Genomic DNA, 21,614 nt, shown 5'->3' with positions numbered 1-21,614 from the left:
CATTATCGCTCTAACATAAAAGGAGTATTTGTCTCAAGCTAAGCACTTTCTATATCAGACATTATTTAACACATTTAAGTATGTGCAACACATAACATGCCAAAAAGCATACTGTGAAAAAGATGTGCAAATATATTTTATATAGGTAAAAAACAGTACACCCAAAAATGTAATACAGCCTTGAGAGATGGAAGGTCATTCTCCCTAGCATAGAGATAACATTCAAGGTGAAGTTCAGTAGCTACAACTTTTAGTATATATATAAAGAATTAAACCCTTTTCTATAAGTAATCATTGTGCATTACTTTTCTTTTTGAACTTCCAGAAACTGATCAGAAAACCAAAATCAAATAATTTTATCTTTACTTCTATTTTAAACTCTGCTATTTGAAATAGATGCCTTAGTTCTGTAATATGAGTCTGTTATCACCTACAAAGAGAAAGCAGCCCTGATGTTGTCATAGAGGTTGAAGGACATCATACCGTTGCAATAACTTTTCAGAAGATTGACAGTGGATGAATTCACTGATGAGGTAGATCCTACAGCTCAAACTGAGGTATGGCAAGAAGAGTTGTGTGTGACATGCCAGAGGCTAGAAATCACACTGTATTATGTACTAAGTAAAATCTTGAAAACTTACAAACAATCTAGTGAATGTATCAGCAGCTAAGAATGAGAAACTACCTGCACTGTTGCTTCCAAAGTCATGTATCTGTGAGAAAGTCTTCTCTACAGAATGTCAGCCACCACTATCATTCCTTTTCTCCATTTCCACTCAACTTTGCTTATGTAGCAATGAGTTTTGCCTACTTTTGCTATCTTTAGTTGTGCTTGTGCCTTACACATGACTGCAGGTATCAGGAAAGATTACACCAGTATTTCAGGATTCCCTCATGGCCATATCCCTGACTTCATTTATTCACAGGATGAACAGAAGCAGACAATTTATGGACCTCAATTTGCCTATCTGTATTCCTCAGCTCTTACCACAGACAGTCACTTTGAGCTCCTTGTCTAGGATTCCCAGAGAAGAGGGAACACGCCACAAAATAGTATTTGAAGGGAATACCCACCCTTTTTAATTCATGCTCACTGCTCACTGTGGAGCCAAAGGAACAAATGGAAAATAAATGTTTATATTTTGTATCAGTGGTAGTTTGTTTAATCTAGGTTATTTCTGCTCAGGGACTGTGTCAAGCCCTTACCCCATGAGGAAATCTTTTGTTACTTTCTGGATTTGGAATGAATTCTTTGCATCTGTGTAATATAAATCTCAGTCTCCTGAAGGTAGAGTTGTCAAAGTTGATCCTTTCCAAGTCGTGTGTATACTGCACTGATAATCAAGTTTCTATTCTGGTAATGAGTTGGTTTGTAAAAATCACACTTGCACTGGGATATATCTATTTCTCATTTGTCTATCCTTACCACACTACTTCTGGGACAGTAACCTACAGAAACACTGAACCTTCCTCATTTTAAGCAAATACACTGATTTTAAAATGCAATGTCCCATCACAGCTGAGGCCACAGTGTTCAAATATGCTGAGCTTTCCAGTATAGGTTGGGGAACGACCTGTTAGAGAGCAGCGTAGGGGAGAGGGACCTGGGAGTCCTAGTGGACGGCAGGATGACCATGAGCTAACACTGTGCCCTTGTGGCCAAGAAGGCCAATGGCATCCTGGGGTGTATTAGAAGGGGGGTGGTCAGTAGGTCGAGAGAGCTCCTCCTTCCCCTCTACTCTGCCCTGGTGAGACCGCATCTGGAATATTGTGTCCAGTTCTGGGCCCCTCAGTTCAAGAAGGACAGGGACCTGCTGGAGAGAGTCCAGCGCAGGGCAACTAAGATGATTAAGGGAGTGGAGCATCTCCCTTATGAGGAAAGACTGAGGGAGCTGGGTCTCTATAGTTTGGAGGAGACTGAGGGGTGTATATATATATATATATATACACATATATATACACACACATACATATATACATATATGTATATATATACACATATATATACATACATATATACATATATATATACATATATATACACACTGTATATAGTGTATATAAATATATAAAGGGGGAGTGTCACGAGGATGGAGCCAGGCTCTTCTCAGTGGCAAACAATGATAGGACAAGGGGTAATGGGTACAAACTGGAACACAAGAAGTTCCACTTAAACTTGAGAAGAAACTTCTTCTCAGTGAGGGTGACGGAACACTGGAACAGGCTGCCCAGGGGGGTTGTGGAGTCTCCTTCTCTGGAGACATTCAAAACCCGCCTGGACGCATTCCTGTGTAACCTCACCTAGGTGTTCCTGCTCTGGCAGGGGGATTGGACTAGATGATCTTTTGAGGTCCCTTCCAATCTCTAGCATACTGTGATACTGTGATACTGTGAATATGAAATCTGTCTGTACTCCTGCCGAAGGGCCAACAAAAGACTGATGGGTTTTGACACATTCTTCCCTGGTTTGCTTGTTTCCTGGGCAGGGGCTATTGTTCAACACCAGCTACTATTTGAGATGTCCAGTTAAGGTTTCTAAAATTCAGATGATATGTATTTTTATTTTAAATATAAATATATAGACAGGCACTTACAGACTTGAGCAATTCCCTTCAGCATAACAAACCAATTTAACATTGAGCTGTTTCCTACTTCAATAAGCACATGTAGTTTCACGTTTTTGACTGGGCAAACAGTCCAGCTGACACACATGACCTATGCATGGGCTTTGGGTGTTTATAGAGGGAAACAGGGCATTAAGAAACAAAATGGTAACACACAATAGCAATGAATTTTCACTACTGAGATAATTTAAAAATTGTGAATGTATGATTTTGGTCATCATTTTTCTCTCCGTAACTTTTGCTTTTGGTGATACTGCCACTGATTTTAATCAGAGTTCACACAGTTCAAAAGTCCAAACTCCAATTCCTCAAAGATTTAATTGAATAGCTTTATACACATCATTAGTTTCACAGCTTCAATAAGAACTCTTGTGTGCATATTTGCAGGATCCAAGCCTTTGTTTTGACATATTCTTCTTTTATTCATATTCTATTTCATTACAAGTACAACTTACACCATTACCTTTTGTTATCACTGTTTAACCCTTATGACTCAGAAAACTGTTCTCAGTTCCTTGTCACATTGTCAAATTTACCACTATTTAGAATAAACTTTTACAGGACAAGCATCTGTATCAGACTAAATAATTTAGAAAATTTTACCTAAGGCTCAGTCTAGACACAACAGCTTTTTTTTCCAGTCATGGGAAAGCAATAAGATTTTCTTTGAGCAGTCATCGCACTCTCATTTTTATCAGAAAATGGATTTGAAACTGGCAGATGGAGTAGTCTTCATACCAGCAAGAGGCTATTTGCCATCACAATAAAAGTGCACTAAAATTTGTCCCAGTCATATGCCACTGAGCAAGCAACCACTGCTTAAATAGATCAATACAAACCTTCTCTCTATTTACTTCTGCAATCTACAGTGCCCCATGCTTATGCTCACGGGCCAAGGGTATGATCTGTACAGTGACCCACATGATTAAGGTATTGGTCTGATACTGCAGCTGAAGAACTGGGGCCCAAATAAGAGACAGACATCTCACCAAAGCTGTGCATTTCTGAACTCCATTTCTGATCTTGGATCCCCTAAGATGAGGATGACTTGACAGGCTGCTTACTTATGTCTGACACACAGAGTTCCAGGATGGGGAAGAAACCAGAGAGTTGTGATGGGAACACATGCTGCTACCACGCGTAAATGTAAGAGAGGGGGAAAATGAATATAAAGATCTGTCTAGAGGGTTTTCAATTTTAATGGCCAAAATTAGACCCCATCCTTGACAAACAGACTCCAAACATTAACAGCCAACAGCACTAGCCACACTGCAATATCCCCCAGTAAAACTACCATAGCCGTTTGGCATGTCCATGGTCCAAAATCAGAGAAAAAATGTATGTGCTTGAGGTTATGAGGCTACAGCTGGACATTCCTTACTTACTACAATTGTGGGATAGTGTAGGGCAGAGATAAAGAACTTATCAGCACAACCTTAACACTCCCCTGTCAATTGTACAGACCCATATAGACTCACACACACAAATATATTATATATAAATACATATATATGCATGGATAGCTATAGAGCTAATTGTATCTGTACATATCCTGCATTCTGTCTTGATACTAGAGAATTATCTAACACAACTAACAAAAAAAATAATTTAAAAGCTTGTCTTTGTACTAAGTATGACTGTACAGATTACGGTTTTGCCTTTTTTTTATCAGGGAAGCGGCTGGACTTCATTGGCCTATCATTGGGTGTGAGCATTTGTGAAAGGGTAACAGTTTTCACTGTTAAATTTTGAAAGTCAAAAAATACACAACCCTTGTAAACTATGTATTCCCTTCTACTGTCAAACAGGATTCTCATATTCACCAATCTCATTAAAAGTTAAAATTGTGTCTGCTTAGCATTAGCAAGGAATAAAAGAGTAAGAATGAGGTGTCTATGAGAACTATAGCTATTGACATCATTGACCTATAAATACGTCCTCTTTAAGTTGATACACAGAAATTCATTATCTGTGTTTTGATATAATTGCTATTACTGAAAGCCGTTTGTTTTCAAGTGTTAATACAATTGCAGTTCATATTTCAGATTATCTGCCAAAAAGAAAAAAACTAATTTCTACATATTTGATCATGAAAGTTGTCCTCAGCTTTTATACAGATAATTTAGTCAAATACTATCAGATAATCTTAGAGCAGATTTAACAGGAAATTGCTAGAGACTCCATCTAAGCAGCATCCATTTGCACTTATATAAATGTACTGAATGTGTAGGAAGACTTTGACAGCTTGCCATATGTGATTTCATTCTGTAGCCTACCTACTTTACCATCAAAAGTTATATCCTTTGAAGCATTGCCAGAATTACTTTAGCCCAGTAGATATGCTAGATGTGCCCTTTAAAAGCCGTATCATTTCCTTTCTACTCTGACTAGTTCAATGTAGCATCTGCTCACAGAAATTCCTTTGAAGGTTAAAACCAAAAAACCCCTGTAACACAGCTCAGTAAGATGTCCAGTGCTGAATGAAGACCACAGATGCAAGAGAATAAATACGAGTTAAATGAGAGAATCAGAAAATCTTCAGCTATCATGGGAATATTATAATTATACACACATGGAATAAATATTTGCATTTCAGGATAGGTAAACGTTTTACGTAAAGTAATAATAATCCTTGAATTTTATATTTCCATTCCATTATGTTGATTGTTTATATGCAAATTTTGATATTGCAGTGACATGGGTGCTAATGCCGTAATAAAGGATATCACACATCAAAAACTTGATTCAAAACAGCAAATATAAGTATGCATGTATAATCTCTTTTAAAATCTTTGGGGTTTACAGTTATGTTATTTTAAAAGACACTGTGTTTCATAGCACCTTCCCAGGTGTTCTAGATGATAATGAAGGGATAGTCCATATCATCCAGCATCACAAAGCAGTTGTGACATTTTAGAAAAACCTTCAGTTTAGCTTCTTTAATTTCTACAAATTCTATTTAAGATTGAAGGCTTGTGATTTCACTAAAGAGCTGAATGAATTCCAGCAATTACATGATTTTCTTGCTTGCTCAATTGAAAAGGTTTCAAAATATATTAAAGTGGCAGTGTCCTTTCCTAGCCTCTTGAAACCCAGCAGTGTCAATTTTAATTAATGAGCTGTAAAAGTTACTTTTTTTTTTTTTTTAATCTGGGATTTTTTCCCAGTTTCACTTACTATTTCACATGAATTTACACCCTCACTAAGGAGGCTGCAGACTTTGCTAATGTGCATGAATTTATCACAAGAACACCATGAGAATGCAGACTGGATCATGTCAGAATCAGCAACATCACAGTCCAAATTAGGTACAGCACTAATGTGCTTATAAAACTAGTTAAATAGCTCCTAACGACATAGAACAGAATAAGTATAATTTGGTTTAAGACTGTGTCAAATGCACAAGATCCTTCTTCACAGTCACAAGTGTGAAGTCAATCTCACATAAACCAAGAGTAGCGTCATGATATCAAAAAAGGAGAAAACAACAAATTTAAGGAACTGTCTGATTTAGCCAAACAAAACATCTGGAATAGCCTTCATGAGCTTGTCCAATTTGAAGTGTACAAAATTCTCCCTGTAGAGCCATTTCTGCCAAAATGCAGGAAAAAAACCCTTAAACTTGCAATGAGCATGAAAGAGCAGCCCATCTCAGTCTCTCTGGAAACTGGAATTTGCTTATGTGCATTTCAGTGTCTGAATTACTTTCTATTTTCAATTCTTCCCATGAATTGCCTTCTGATGGGAAGGCACTGTACTTTAAGCAACAATACATCAAAACTGAATTTGGGAGCTAACAAGAAGACAGACTGAATCAGAAGACGGGAAACAGATGGCTTTAAAATAAAAATATCATAATTGTTCAGCCCTCCGAAACATGCAACTAATAAAATGTATGCCTATTACATTAGAAGTTTTCCACTACATTGTTTTAGACAACCACTGTGACCCCGAAGATTGCCAGGTTTTTGGAATGCATCTTTCTCAGCAGTTAGACAATTAGACCTCACCTACACAACAAATAATGTCATCTAAATAAAGTATATAGCACTTACAATTAATGTAGGAATCCTTTAAAATGCATTAACAAAACACTGATTCATGTTAAGTCAATCTGAATATATACCTTTAGAGACAGGACAAAGAAATCAAACTATCATATGACCAAAATATTTTAAAACATGCAAGCAATTTATAACCAATCGAGGGAACAAAAGAACAGTAATCAAACTGTCACTCTTTTTCAAAGTATGAGTTGCTTATAGGGACAAAGATATTGCTGAATAACTTCCAGAAAAATCTCTTTATTCCCAGTGCAACACAAGCACCATGTTGACAATATATAGCAAAATGAGAACCATTCAAAAACCTGTGAAATCTTTTCATTGACTTACAGACTGTGGATCAGACTCAGGTCAGGAGAAACAAACGCAGGAGTGAAAGCTACTGTTTCTCCAGCTGCATTAATGAGTTTTAATAAAGGAAGCATCCCTTCCTACAAACTTTTAGTCATGACTCATACATGCTGCCTCAATATGTGGAAGAGATACAATATTCATCATATCTTTCTTATGTATGTGTTACAGAAGTTAAATAAGAACAAATGGATAGCTCCACTGTTATTCAAAGAATGACAGGAATGTATATGGCTTTGTATTTACTACTAAGCATGAGTAAGTGTTGTCCCAAAAGAGACATCTTTCTGAAATACAGTATGAAAACATACAGACTATGCCTTACTACACCAGATACATTGTAATTCAGCAGTACTCAGCCTAGAAAATACTTACCACCCCAAAGACCCAAAGACAGAATCTTAAACACAAAATAATATAGGTAATAATTCTGTCATACGCTTTCTAAGTACAAGATCAGATATATATTAATGCAAAGGCTTTAAAAGTTATCTGGAATGCATATTAGTTTATAGACCCATGTGATCCCATTCAACTAGAGAAAAGCCAGTATTTCCTCTTTCTATTTTACTGTTGCCAAACCTCACAACTTTATTGCCGATAACATGATGCTTCATTGTACCTTCAAAGGCCTGGCTGCAGAATCATGGTATTCCCAGAAAGTCTTAGACACTTCTTAAATATAAAAGGAAGCTTCTAGCATTTGTGGTAGCCAACAGAAAAAGAAGAGTTGAAAATGTAAACCCATAAAGGCTGGAAAAAAAACCAGCATGTTAATAAGCCCTTTGAAATACTATTTTCATGTATCTAATAACTTGAAACAGGTCTTACTATTTGAGTTGACACTGTAGCTTGAGTTCTGAATATCAAGGGCTAGCAAAATTTATTTTGGTTGGTGAGGAAGAAGCAGCATGTGTTCCCGCAGCTCTGATTCTCAGTTACTGAGTAGGGGAAGTGTGCTATGTCTCTTTTCTGTCTTCCCCTTCCTGTCTGCTCACACCAGAGAGGCATTACTTTTGTCTGTCTTTTTCAGACTATTTCAATTCCCTCTCCCTCTAACATATACAAATGCTTTGTGCCTCTAAAGGAGAAAATAATTATTGTTCCTAGACATAGACCCTCATTGCTGAAAGGAAGATATTTTCTCTCTTTCTCCCTTACATTTCTAACTCTGGGCAAAGGACGTTTATCACTTCACTCTTTTGCCACATCTGAACTCCTGTCTTTTGAAAAGGAAAATGTAGTCCTAGCTTTTCCCTGCCTCATCTGGTGGCCAGTAGAAGTACCTCTCTGTGACTTTGGCTGTCTTTGGCTATGACTGCACTGTTAGTGCATGCTCTGTGCTGGGGCAGGTCCTGATGGTAGACCCTGATGACACAGAACAGGTAACAGGGCATTAAACTGGCTTATCTATGGATTTATCTGATTTATCTGCAGAAGGTGCTTTTGTGGCAGTGCATTGAGAACAGTAAGTAGACAACTCCCAAGGGGAGCTCAGTTACTCAGGTAGTTCTGAAGGTATGAGCAAACAGCAGAAAGAACTTTTAATGTGAATGCTGTTGAGGAACTCAGCTGAGCAACAAAGATAAAATATGGGTTTGCAGTAAGCCTGCCAAGCTTTTTGATGTTCTTTTCCCCTGTCCACTAAATGCAGAAACCAATCTGCGTACATTCCCTCTCACATTTTAACTTTAGCAGGAAGCTGGTGTCAGCCTCTGTGCAACTGGAAACATGAACAGAGGATGTCTTGGATAGCATCATGGTCCAAATGCCCGAAAGAAATACAGGGAAACAGGAGGTTAAAATGCTAAGGCAGCATAGGTTTATTTTAATGCTGAAGATGAATGGGGAGTGAAAAAAGAATATAGATTAACACTAGAAGAGCAATAGCATATGGGTGTGATTGTCTTGAATTTCCACTACAAACCTGGGGGATTAAGCACCGAAAGCCTTTGATGTGGAGGTTCTCTTGGCTAGATCCCACACCTACTTGTAGTGATGATATTCTCCATACAATTTGGAATGCTTCTCCTCTCTTACCAACACTCTCCCCAGAAGAGGATTCCTCTTAACTCTGACTGAGAACAAAGCAAGTAAAGCCCTGATTGAGGCTGTAATAATACCAGATGCTGGCAAAACCAAATTAAGACGTCTTTTATCCTTTTTCTGAGCTGCTTGGTCCTGATCTTGTGCTTTCATATGCAACCCCTGAGCTGGACTGGTAGAACTATTAGTGAGGATTTGCAGTGGAAGATATCACTTAACTGATCTAACTTTAAATTTGTTTGTTTGCTTGTTTCAGGGTTATTTTTAGGCCAAATCCATTCAGTGACTGTGGTTTTAATACATACAGGCACTGCTTTATTTATTTCATAACCTTAAGCCAATACTTGAGTTTCTGTGGCCTGACCCACCCTTTCTGAAACGCTTGGAATGGGAATTCTCTTGAGTGAACCTGTGCTGTATCACTACTGCAAATCTTGAATCATTTCATACATCGGAGAATATTTGAGTCAGGATTTTCATTTATCCTGACTCAAACGAGGATCTGATGTAAAAGAGAATCAGTCATCAGTCTCTAGAATCAGTGCATTATTTAAGGATTTGAAAACATGTTTCCTTACTATTAATCAAACTCTATTAATTTGGAATTTATTTATTTATTTATTTTTAGAAATGAAACTTTGATCACTCACTAGTAGAATAATCTTTTGACCTTACTCTTAAAAAGTAAAATACTTAATTTTTGAGTTCCCCCCATCTCTAATGTGCCAGGATAGCATGGAAAATATCTTTATGCCAAATTTGTATTTTCCTACCAGTATCTGTTTTTTCCTCCCAATTATTCCACAGCTGTTTGTTTTACTAAGTGTCTATATATAGAATATTCTCCAACTTCCACACAAATATGTTACAATGCAATGCAAAAAAGATATCAAACTACTCTGTAGCTAATTTGGATAATATGAATGTTAATTCAGGAAAACTCTTTGTCTTTGCTTTAATAGGAAAGACAAATGTAAAATAGCTAAACTGCCTTAACCATTTTCTCCAGACATTCTTCTTAAAACAATCTGAAAACACTGCATCCATGAAAAGGCAAATGGTCTTATTTAGTACGGGAAAGAGTTAACAATTGCAATGAAAACACCTTATCAAAATCTTATTTTTAACATCAAATGCTAGAAATTATTAAGTGACATGAAAAGTCTTCAGCCTTCGAGCATTAAACCAATGAGGCTATATTTTATTGCATGGAGAATTTGTGTGATTCATTTTAACCAGTGAATCCCTTCTGCATAAAGGCTTTCAATGTTTCAGCCTCAATGGCTGGTAAAATATGTTCAAAAGAATAAATAAGAGGAACATGATTCTCATGTAAAATGACATTCTGAATTCCTTTAGTTAACTCAACAGAGAGCTATAGTCAGCAGACCCTGTAAGACAATACCATTGGCAGTATTTAAACATGCTGCAGAAGAATAAGCAAAACAACATGATCAGTATCAATAAGTTAATTTCAAGTTTAAAAAATCAGTAAAGCATTACTATATATTGCATTTGGACTGACTATAAAGTGACAGTCAGCGGATTATTCCACAGACTTCTAATGCTGAAAATTCTGATGGCATTTACTAGCATAACCTTTCAACTCTGAGCACATCAATAGAAGCAGACAGTGGTTTGAAATATGATTCCTTGCAGATAGCATATCCTCATTCATCTGACTGTGGTGCTCTGTGCTCCATTGCACAAACAGCGGCTCACCCACTTCTGAGAGGACACTAATAAAAAAGGCATCAATTTTCAGCTCTAGTACTACTGTGATCTCTTTATATGTTCGACATCCAACATTAAATTAAAATGCTGTTATAAATCCTACTTTCTGAATCTGGAATGAGTGTTGGGTTTTTGTCGCATGAGACTGCAGCAAATCTTGTCAAAAGCAAGGAAGCACGTCTTGTTCACTCAGAATTAATGTTGTGGATGAAAGAAAGAGGTAAAAGAGGTTGAATATGGTGAACTGTGGGTGTCAAAGGCAGTGAGCTTTGGGGTACCAAACAGAGCATAACATTTGCTGCTTTTGATAGGTTCCTAACCAGTAATTATAATTAACAATTATATCTGTACACAAAACCCAGTCTGTTACCTGAAGTACCTTAAAAAAAATCCTGCAAATCTTTAAATGTCTTCATTCTTCATAGTTTGGGCAATATATTCCTGTGCTAGACAAAATCAGTTTTGTAACAAACAGATAAAACAGACTGTTTTGGATCACTTCAAGACTATACAGTGAAGGTTGTTACAGAGCATCTATGCAAAATTATGCATATTGATGTTGATATTCAGGACTTCTTGTCAGCCTGTCATTTGCACTTGAGTTGTCTTAAAAGTTCTTGGGTTGAGACCGTATTTAAAAAAAAAGGCATAAAGAAAAAAATTATTAGGCACTGATATGAAATCCTGTGACAACAGTAAAATCTTTTCCTGAGCAAAAATAAAGCTGTGAACAGCGAGTGTGAGAACAAAAGCGGGCAGGATATTTCTGTTATGTAGGAGAGTGCCATACATTTTGGAGCCTCTCAACTGTGTCTGATAACCTCTAATGGCTGGTACTCTTTCTCCTTTGCTACACTGAAAAGGCAATAATGGCTTCAGCAAAGATACTGTGTCTATAGATATTTTCTCTTGTTCAGTTCATTCATAATTATGAAGAAAAGAAACAAGCTTGTCTTTTTGGGTGTGGGGGGGTGCCTTGAAGAGTGGTTCAATATCTGGATCGAACAGAGGAACTTTTTCCCCCTAAGGATCCTGCCTGAAGAAACCTTGACATGCACAAAGTCAGAACCTAGACAAAGTTGCCCTGGTGAGAACGATAAGGTCACCCGTGGGATTGCTGAGATTATCTCTGTCAAGCACTTGGACAGCATGCAGTCAAATGATGCATCATGCAGTCATTTTCGGGGAGGAAAAATCAATTTCTTCACCAGGTCGCTATTTGCTTTTCAAAGTGCCCTTGTAGGCCTTCACCACCAAGCATTTATCAATTTAAATGTTGTAAATTGATAATGTGCCACTGTGCCTTGTACTGTTTCTGAATTATTTTGATACTTATATTTTCTTACTGCTCTCAAAATCCTTAGAGCCATTCTATTTCAATAGAGCTCCTCCCTTGCTCACTTCTTTCAGCATAAAACATAAGAGTAAATGAACTTTCTTGTGCTGAACATTAAAGTAAAAATCTTCTTTAAGAAACACATGACCAAAACAGCATTTCCCAGGCTTTTATTTACTAATTTTTTGGGGAGAAGCTACTAAAAAATTATCAATGCCAGTGCACCAATTTGCTAACTGAGCAGAAAGCTCATTCTACACAGTAGTATTTAAATTTGGAACACTAAAACAGCAACAAAAAAAAAAAGACAAGCTGTTTTCTCAATTGGTTATTGTCTAGAATGGCTTTAAAAAGTGTAGTTTTCCTGTAAAGTTCCTGGCTTTTTTTGGATAGGCTTTTGCTTGTATTCTTTAAATATTATTATTTTTATTTTATTTAGGTAATGGTACGGGGGGGAAATAAGGCAGAATTTACAGAATGAATTTAAGTATCAAGACTTCTTTTACGTAGTCTTTTAAGCAAACAGAGCACAAGAGCAATCCTTTAACCATCTACTAACCTCAACTTGATTTGCATTGAAAAACAGGTAGAGCATAGTAGTTGAGGTTTGTGCTTCGTAAAAGCAAAAGAAATACATGGCAGTTGCAAAGCATTCTTAACCTCCAGTGATTTATTGGCCCTCAGCCAAGTTATCAGGGGAATCTAATTCTTCTTTATTATTCAAATAAGCCACATTTGGCACCATGGTTCCTTTTCAGAATAGCTTCACAAATAGAATGAGTACTGTCATTTATTTGACCTTGTATTTGTGTGCTTTAGCTATAATTTTATTTGCCATTTCATAGAACAAATGCACAGAAAGCCAAAATAAAGAGATAAGTTGTGCTACTAGTAACGCAGTACACATGTAATATACCTGTTGGTTTTGACTGCTTTGTTTTAAAAAGGACAAAACCTCACAATTTATTCTCTTCCTTTTTTTTTTTTTTTTTTTTTTTTCCCTTCTTCATCTCTATTATCTCCTATTATGCCTGCAGCTGCACTGCTCCTTTTTAGTGAGCTCTCTTTTCAACAGGCCAATTTGCAAACCTGGTCTGTATCTTGGACAAGTAGGAGTAAAGGCAGGAAATATTTTACTTTAAGATGTGGACCTCACAGAGGTGAAATAATAGGTAATAACTTTGTTGACTACAACTGTTGGTGAGAGGTGACTAAGAACTTGTTTCCTGAAAGCAAAAGTAGCCTAACCAGCTTACAGAATTAAAGATACAACCATAGAATAGTTAGGGTTTGAAAGGACTTTAAGGTCATCTACTTCCAACCCCCCTGCCATGGGCAGGGACACCTCACACTAAACCATGCCACCCAAGGCTCTGTCCAGCCTGTCCTTGAACACCACCAGGGATAGAGCATTCACAACCTCCCTGGGCAACCCATTCCAGTGCCTCACCACCCTTACAGTAAAGAACTTCTTCCTTATATCCAATCTAAACTTCCCCTGTTTAAGTTTGAACCCGTTACCCCTTGTCCTGTCACTACAGTCCCTGATGAAGAGTCCCTCCCCAGCATCCTTATAATTTAAATCTCTTAAGTAAGCACAGATACTGACTTCTAAGAGTCTGAAGGAGTGATTCGAGTGCTTCTTCAATGCCCAGATATGGTGACTCAATTTACCCATTTACTTTTGAAGTCTCATCCCATTTCTAAAAGGAAATCAACGACCAGGTATTCATAAAGACAACAGCTACCCTGATATCAGAAATTACCTGTTGACTTGAAAATATCAGAAAACAGATATGTATGAAGACAAAACATTTTTACATCACTGCAGAGGTGCAGTGTAAAAAGATGTTTGCATTGCAAAAGGATAAGCTACATCATCACAGGTCACATTGTCCAAGCCACGGAAGAAAACCTGGCTGTATTGCACTTTTCTAGATATGTCTCCGTCTTCTGAAAAATACCACAGTTCCTGAAACTACTGACTACTGGAAAGTATGTTGGGCTATTTCAGCTTGTCCTGAGTATAACTGAGCTATGACAACTTGTACAGACAAGAGTATAACTTGGAGATTTTGGTCCATTTCTGTCACTTTTATTCTCTTTCTTCTCTCACTGTTTCCAGCTAACTCTATGTCTTTCCCTCTACTTTGAAATGCATCTCTGTTCTCTGAAACTGCTCTGATTTCAATTTCACAGTGTGCTCTAAAATCTACAGCTGCCAAAATAACTTTGTTAGTATTAACTGGATGATAAAGTGCCTAAAACATATATGTCTGTGGGTGTATACATGCAAGGTACATTTATTATAATGACAAGAGAGTATTTATTGTAATTTTTGTTTACTGTTATTTTTGCCAGGCGTAAGTTTATTATCATCGTTGCCAGGCTACTTCCCAAGACACTGTTTTATCAGATTCCTTTACTATTAGCCCTGCAGCTATCTTAGAACATCAGCATCCATTTGTTTTGTATCACTGACTTCCAATGTTCAGAAAAGAGAAAAATTGGGTTCCATGAAAAACTGTTTTCACCTGCTAAGATTTGGTACAAGGTCTACTTTCCTTTAGCTAAGAGATTTTGCTTTACAAGTACAAAATATATTGCACATTATTTAAAGTTAAAATAAACTAGTTAAAAACAAAATAAAACAAACAAGGATGAAGTCTCTGAGAAGACATTTGACTGGAAAGTAAGACTCCAAAATCAACACTTGAAGATGATTCATATAAAAACACTTATAATGTACATCCAGACTTTCTGAAGTGCAAAATTACCTAGAGGGTCTATACAAATATATAGCTGGGGAGTGTCAGGATAGGGAACTATCAATGTTTACCTGCCATGCAAGAAATTCATCACTACATGTATCATATTGGACCATTCCAGAAACTGAGTGTTCACAAGTGGTTTTCAATTGTTGTCATGCAATCAGTAATGTTTACATGCACAGTTTGAAAAACAATTTTATGGATATTCTTGCTAATATTTTTTTGCAACAAATAACCTTTGAATAGTGATTTACTAACAAGCAGATACAGTATTTCTTTTATCATTATTAAGAGATCTAGCTATACAATAATACACCAAGAGAATAATATGTTAAAAATATAAATACAGTGGCTCTGAGATACACAAAGTGTCTCCATAAAGACAGAAGAACAGTGAAAACCACAGATATTTTAATAACTCTCAGTAAATGTCAGAATTATAGAATTACAGAATGGTTAGGGTTGGAAAGGACCTTAAGATCATCTAGTTCCAACCCCCCTGCCATGAGCAGGGACACCTCGAACTAAACCGTATCATCAATTATTGTGTTAAAATCCACACTCCTGGTTCTGATTTTTGTTAGTTTTTTCAGCAATATTTTCAGTAGTGAACACAAGGAAACATTTGTGCCGATATATCAAATACTCTAACAGGCAAAGACAATTGTTTTGTTTATTTGAACCCTTGCTTGAAATATATATGGGGATCAAGATGAAGTGTAAAGTCTTAACAGCATGATGTAAGTTCAGAGTAAGAAGAGATTTACCAGCTCCTATAGTTAAAAAGACAGTGGCAGCGAATGCTTTTAACAAGAGACTAGCATAGGGTTAAAGCCAATTTTTTCTTGAACAGATGATATTTCAGATGGCCACACTATTCCAGATGCATCAATTTCCTTGAAAATCCAATCCATATATGTACATATGCTGTGCTGGCAGGAGGACTGACTGAAATGGCCAAAACCCAAGAGCTAATATTCTTTTGGCCAGAATAATGCAATTATTATTTTCCTAGCTATCAGTCTAAGCATACAGAGCCATCTGTTATGCAAAGCAAACATACACATCTCAATTACAGAAAATGCAGTTGCCTTGACAGAATTTGGATTACACCACTAACCAGGGCTGTAAAATTTGTTTTAAGCTAGCGTATAATGGATGCCTTTCAGGAGTTTCCTAATTAGCATTTACCTGCTTAAACTAATTATCCATCCTTCTTCTTTACTGGCTTATTAAACTTCGTTGGATACTATGCATAAAACAGATTAATATGAGCATAAGACAATAATAAACATTAAAGTTCCAATTCTTTACTGTATTAGCAACATGGTGGCGCACCAATTTCAAAATTTGAGATTCCTGATACTAACTCCCAAACAGATTAAGGCAGGAATTAAAGTCTATTACAAAATGAGGGACTTAAATGACAGACAAGACTACTGATATGAGTTAGAAACAGCTCTGTTTCCATTTCTATCATTTGGTTTGCTAAAGCCAGCACAAAATAACAATTACTGGACTTATTACAGACAATTGCTTGCATGTTCTTTGAGGAGTTAATGAACCTCTATTCAGATCCTCACCAGATAATATTTAAAATTAGGCTTTTTCTGCACCAAATGTTAAAATTTCCCATATCATTATAGGGGTACAGCAAAAGTGACAGTTGCCAGTGCTAATAGTTGCCTCCTCATAGCACTACAGATCCCAATTTAAAGAAGCTGAAATAAATATTATCTCAGTTTTTCTTTTTCTCCTCGGGTGACTGCAACAGAAGTAATTATCCTACTCTGAAAATCATGCAAAATCTTTCTGCTGCATTTCTAAGTACAAGCAGAAAGAAACTATCCTTCCTAAACATTTCTGAATGCTGCAGCAATAAACATCAACAGGCAACATTTCTTTTCCCCCACTTTTGTCCCGCCTTTTGAACTCTGACAAACAGTGGTCAGCAATTAAATAAAAAAAAAAAATAAACTATGTTATTTTATAAATTTGTCTTTCCATTATTAGTGAGCATTTATGAAAGCAGCAAAATGTGTCCTTGTTGGAACCCTCCCTGCAAGACATTTTAATGGTCTCTCTCAGCATTTCTTGACTCCAAATGACTCCCTGTCATCGTGTCAGCTCCCCGGATAATGCAGGGTACTCCATAAACATCCAGTAATAGGACACAAGGGAAGTACTATTAGTGTGTCCCTTTCCTATCAGGTACAGAGGTTTAAAGTTCAAAACAACTGAGAAAAGAAACTTCATTTGTTCTCAATAAATTAATAATGATCCTTCATGGCAGAAAGTTTTCAGGCGCAAGTTTATCTTATCTCAACCTCCAATACTGATAGATACATTTTTCAATTACTTCTCAGGATGAACCAGATGCAACTTTAAATGACTAATTCAAGAATCCACATAAAACGTAGAAACCAAATTATTATTTCTTTAAGAACAATAAACAGAAGCACACAACATATGCAATTATGTTCTAAAATTGAAAGCATGTACTTACTTGGGACAGGCCTAAATAGATGGAGACAGTTTCTGAAATGTACAAAAATTTTCCTTCTTGATTTAGTGCAAATACAAATCCATCCAGGGACTACAAAGTAAGTGAAAAAAAAAAAAAAAAAAAAGGTGAATAGGTTAATAAAAATTTCTACATTCCAGATAGAAATAGATTCAAACAAAGGCATCACAGAACATATTTAGGGAAATGTTCTGATTTCTATAAGAGTGTTTTTAATTTGAGTCCTTAAGACAATGCCTTTATATTCTACCAATATATTTACAAACAGCATATGAGTATATTCCAAAGTTCAAGGACTTATTGTCATCTTACATCTGCTATATACTGCATAAAAAATCTGTCATTTGCATGACAGAAGAAATATAATAAAATAAAATGTTGTTCATTTTTTTACAGGAAGAATAAATAAGGAAAACAAATAACCTTCCACTCAAATGGTAAGAAGACCCCCACCCCCACCTCCCAGAATAAAAGCTGAGAATTTCCACTTCTGAAAACTGAAAAAGAGAAAATAAAATCCTACCATCACTCAAACCACTATGGACCTCAATAATTTGTTAATTAATTGATGATTATACACACAAGCACATGCACACACACACACACACACACATAGACATACCATTTCCTTTTGTGATTCAACAAACAAAGCCAATCAGCAGATTACTGTCAAATATGTTTACAGCTTAGGTCTACAGAAATGTTATGAATTTCATTCCTTTGGTGTAAAACTCTAGATCAGATTTTACTTTGACAGGTTCAAGTCTTTGGATGTGGTTTCCACTGCAACTGCAAAAATCAAAATATGACTACACAGATTAATGCACACCTTTTGAAACATGAGTGCAGTTAATAAACAAAGGACTATATTCTAAACTGACACATGCAGTAAATCACTGCACATCAAGACAGAAATATACCTCTAGGAATAAGAGCAAATCTTCACTAGGATGAAACTGCCTCTCATACACTGTATGTGCCTTTACTTTTATGCTTCTTATGAGGTTGATTATTGGTAAACAAGCATTCACTATTGCAGAAGTAAAATAACAAAATTACAGAAATCAGAAATGCTAAAACAAATCAGAAAATAAGAAACACCCCAAATCTTGGGATGAACAAGAAACAATCCCCAGAAATCCCATCCCAAATACCCCTTTGGAATAAAGGTATGCGTAGAGTAAAATATAACTGTAAAATTTGAGAGATCAGTCTGGCTTTGGAAGAAAAAACAGGAGATGCACACAAATCCAATGGAAATATGTAATCATTTCACATCTTTCGAAATACAGAACAGTGGTTTCTGAGGGTTTTTATTTTTTTTATTCTTCTGCTTCTTGATTAATTTCTAACATGCTGCTGGTCAGAAGCTGTCTTTGGTGCTCACCCCTCTCTGATGTAGTAGGTGCTGGAATTAGTTCAAAAATCTGTGTTTTCTAAAAAGAATAAATCACATATTGGAAAACAAACCCTCACTAAAGTCACTGCATTAAAGAAAGACTCTAATTTATATTTATGAATTAATAAAAATGTAAATCTGCATAGATTTTCTTCATGTAAAAACATTTATATTATGCAAGCCATTTATGGCCTCTTATAAATCATCATGATTTCTTTTCAAATGATTAACACCAGTTCCTTGAATTTTAACATCAATAACAGGTGGAAAATTTGGAATAGTGAAGTTCAAACTTAGATCCATACAAGGACAATCAAAACCTTTAACACATTTTATCTCCCCCACCATATATGATTTCTGTTGCTACTATCCACTTTCGTTGTCACAGAAAGATCAGAAGAGTAAAGGTCTTGGTTTTAGTTTTCCTGATGCTCTGTCTCACATTTGGGGGAATTGGTTTAATCCTCTGTTAGAAAGAAAACTGAAAACCATCACCCAGATTCCCTAGCCACCTATATGTGTTCCTGCTAGGACACCATTATCCACAAGCAACAATGAATCATCATACTGAATCAGATTCTCAGCCTATCTGCAGGGCTCGGTTTTCCTAGATCTGACAGCGTGTACACAGGTGCTTCAAATATCCATAATAGTTCTGTAGCTAATGACAAGACTACTAGAAGTTTCTGTCTAACCTCAGGTTGTTACTAGTTGGCATGATCATGATATTTGATATCCAGGCTTTTAGTGCAGTCCCCTTGCTCTTTTACTTGAGAGAGTTAAATACAGTTGGAGCACATTTATGATCTGGTCTCTTTAGTACACTACTGTCCTGAGTTCAGCTGTAGCAGTCATTTTTCTCCTTCTTAGTAGCTGGTGCAGTGCTATGTTTTTGACTTTAGCCTGAGAACAACGTTGATAACACTGGTGGTTTTAGTTGTTGCTAAGTAATGTTTACTCCAATCAAGGACTTTTATTCTCATGCTTGGCCAGTGAGGAGGGGCACAAGAAGCCGGGAGGGAGCAGAGACAGGACACCTGACCCAAACTAGCCAAAGGGGTATTCCATACCACAGCACGTCATGCCTAGTAGATAAACTGGGCCAGATCACTATTTGGGTAGGGCTGGGTATCGGTTGGTGGGTGGTGCGTGGTTGTATTCTCTCCCCTTGTTATTTCCTTTATCATTTTTATTATTGGTGGTGGCAGTAGTGGTTTGTGTTATACCTTAGTTACTGGACTGTTCTTATCTCAATCCGTGGGAGTTACATTCTTTCAATTCTTCTTCCCATCCCTCGGGGGGCGGGGGGGGGAGGGAAGAAGTGGGGGAAGTAAGCAAGCATCTGCGTGTTTCTGAGTTACTAGCTGGGGTTAAACCACAACAGTTCTTTTTGGCGCCCAATGTGGGGCACGAGGGGTTGAGATAACAACAGATCTGACCAGAGTGTGTCTAATGCTGCACCTTGGCAAGATATCACTGCCTTGGTGCAGAATCCGGTGGGAAGGTATGCCACGTAAATGCTCATGTACCCAAGAGTCAGGTCACTGAGGAACTTCAGAACAACCAACAGGTGGGTAAAGCTGCTAAGACTGAAGTTGCTCAGATGGATTTATATTAGTGTGCAATTATCAAGCATATCTGGATAGAGTTTTCTAAGAACAGCAAAATATAATTCTCTGAGTCACTGATGACTTTCCTGCTTCTTTTTTACACATCATCTTATTTGGGAATTAAGACTTCTAAATGAAACAAAAGTTTGAAGAAAGCTTCTAGTACTGATTAGGCAGAAACGTTTTCCTCAGTGTTGTTTTGGAATTGGCTGAAACCAATTTTGCTGGAAAAATAGAAATAGAACTATCTCTGGTTGACACAATTGTACAAAGAAATTTCAGCCTTCACGACTGAAGTCCGGAAAGTCACCAGTAACTGGGAAGAGTGTTAAAAGTGAGGAGTGTTAGACATCTTAAGCACTTGCTGCTCTCTCATTGACTCTAATTGTTACCTTTCAGTTAAACAGTTTTAATTGTTTACCCTTTTCTTCTCTTTCTTTCTGAGAGACTATTCCTTACTTTTGCCTCCTAGTTTTACAATGAAGGTTCTAAGGTGGCACCACTGATGGACTGGCAGGGCCAACGCAGCATGCCCACAACTCCTTGGCTTCTTGCATGATTAGTTACTTCCCATGCCATAAAAACAGTTCATTATGCTAATTGAGCCTACTATGTCCTGGTCAGTCCTTCTTTCTCCATTTCCTTTCCCACCTCCCTGAAGTTATCCTTGGGTACAAATATTGACTGACTTCGGTATTTTATTCAATAGAGCAAAATCAGAAAGTATTTAATCATATTTTGAAAATGCCACTAACAGCTAATGGAACAGCTAACTACTTCTATGCTCACAGTACAAAGACATTAGAACAAGGCCCCAAGTACTAAGATCAATGCTTAATACCTAAGAAAAATTACAATAAAAATATGGGGAGAAACAGCTACCTTCTAATGCAAGGCAGTTCCTTCCGCCAGTATGAAAGGGCTGAGATGGACCACTTTTGTGACAATTTTGTTGTTCCTTATATAGGTCAAACAATAGTTCTGAAGGACTGTCTCATTCGTTATTCATAGGTATTATTTATGAATATTTATTATTTAAGTAATGTGTGTTGAAATTTTTCAATTTTTCATAAAGCGTACGTCCTTTGTACATGCCAAGAGAGCAGCAGACTTCAGAGAAGGTTCAAGGCAACATAATAGAGGTTATATTATATA

At 36.8% G+C, this 21,614-nt stretch overlaps 1 protein-coding gene across 6 annotated transcripts in view; it reads right to left on the bottom strand.

Annotated features, from left to right (window-relative positions):
* The window catches only part of NPAS3 (neuronal PAS domain protein 3), a gene marked incomplete at both ends in the record, with an annotated part of 628,566 nt that overhangs the window by 165,663 nt on the left and 441,289 nt on the right, over nucleotides 1-21,614 (bottom strand). For all 6 annotated transcript variants that reach the window (XM_080617339.1, XM_080617340.1, XM_080617341.1 and 3 more), the window contains one exon: nucleotides 17,433-17,522. In XM_080617339.1, coding sequence (XP_080473465.1) covers nucleotides 17,433-17,522 — 90 coding nt within the window. The remainder of the gene's footprint in view (nucleotides 1-17,432; nucleotides 17,523-21,614) is intronic.

This window comes from Psittacula echo, assembly GCF_963264785.1.
Source record: "Psittacula echo genome assembly, chromosome: 5".
NCBI classification, from domain to species: domain Eukaryota; kingdom Metazoa; phylum Chordata; class Aves; order Psittaciformes; family Psittacidae; genus Psittacula; species Psittacula echo.
The sequence above is the reverse complement of the archived record's forward strand: the minus strand, read 5'-3'. Positions and strand labels throughout refer to the sequence as shown.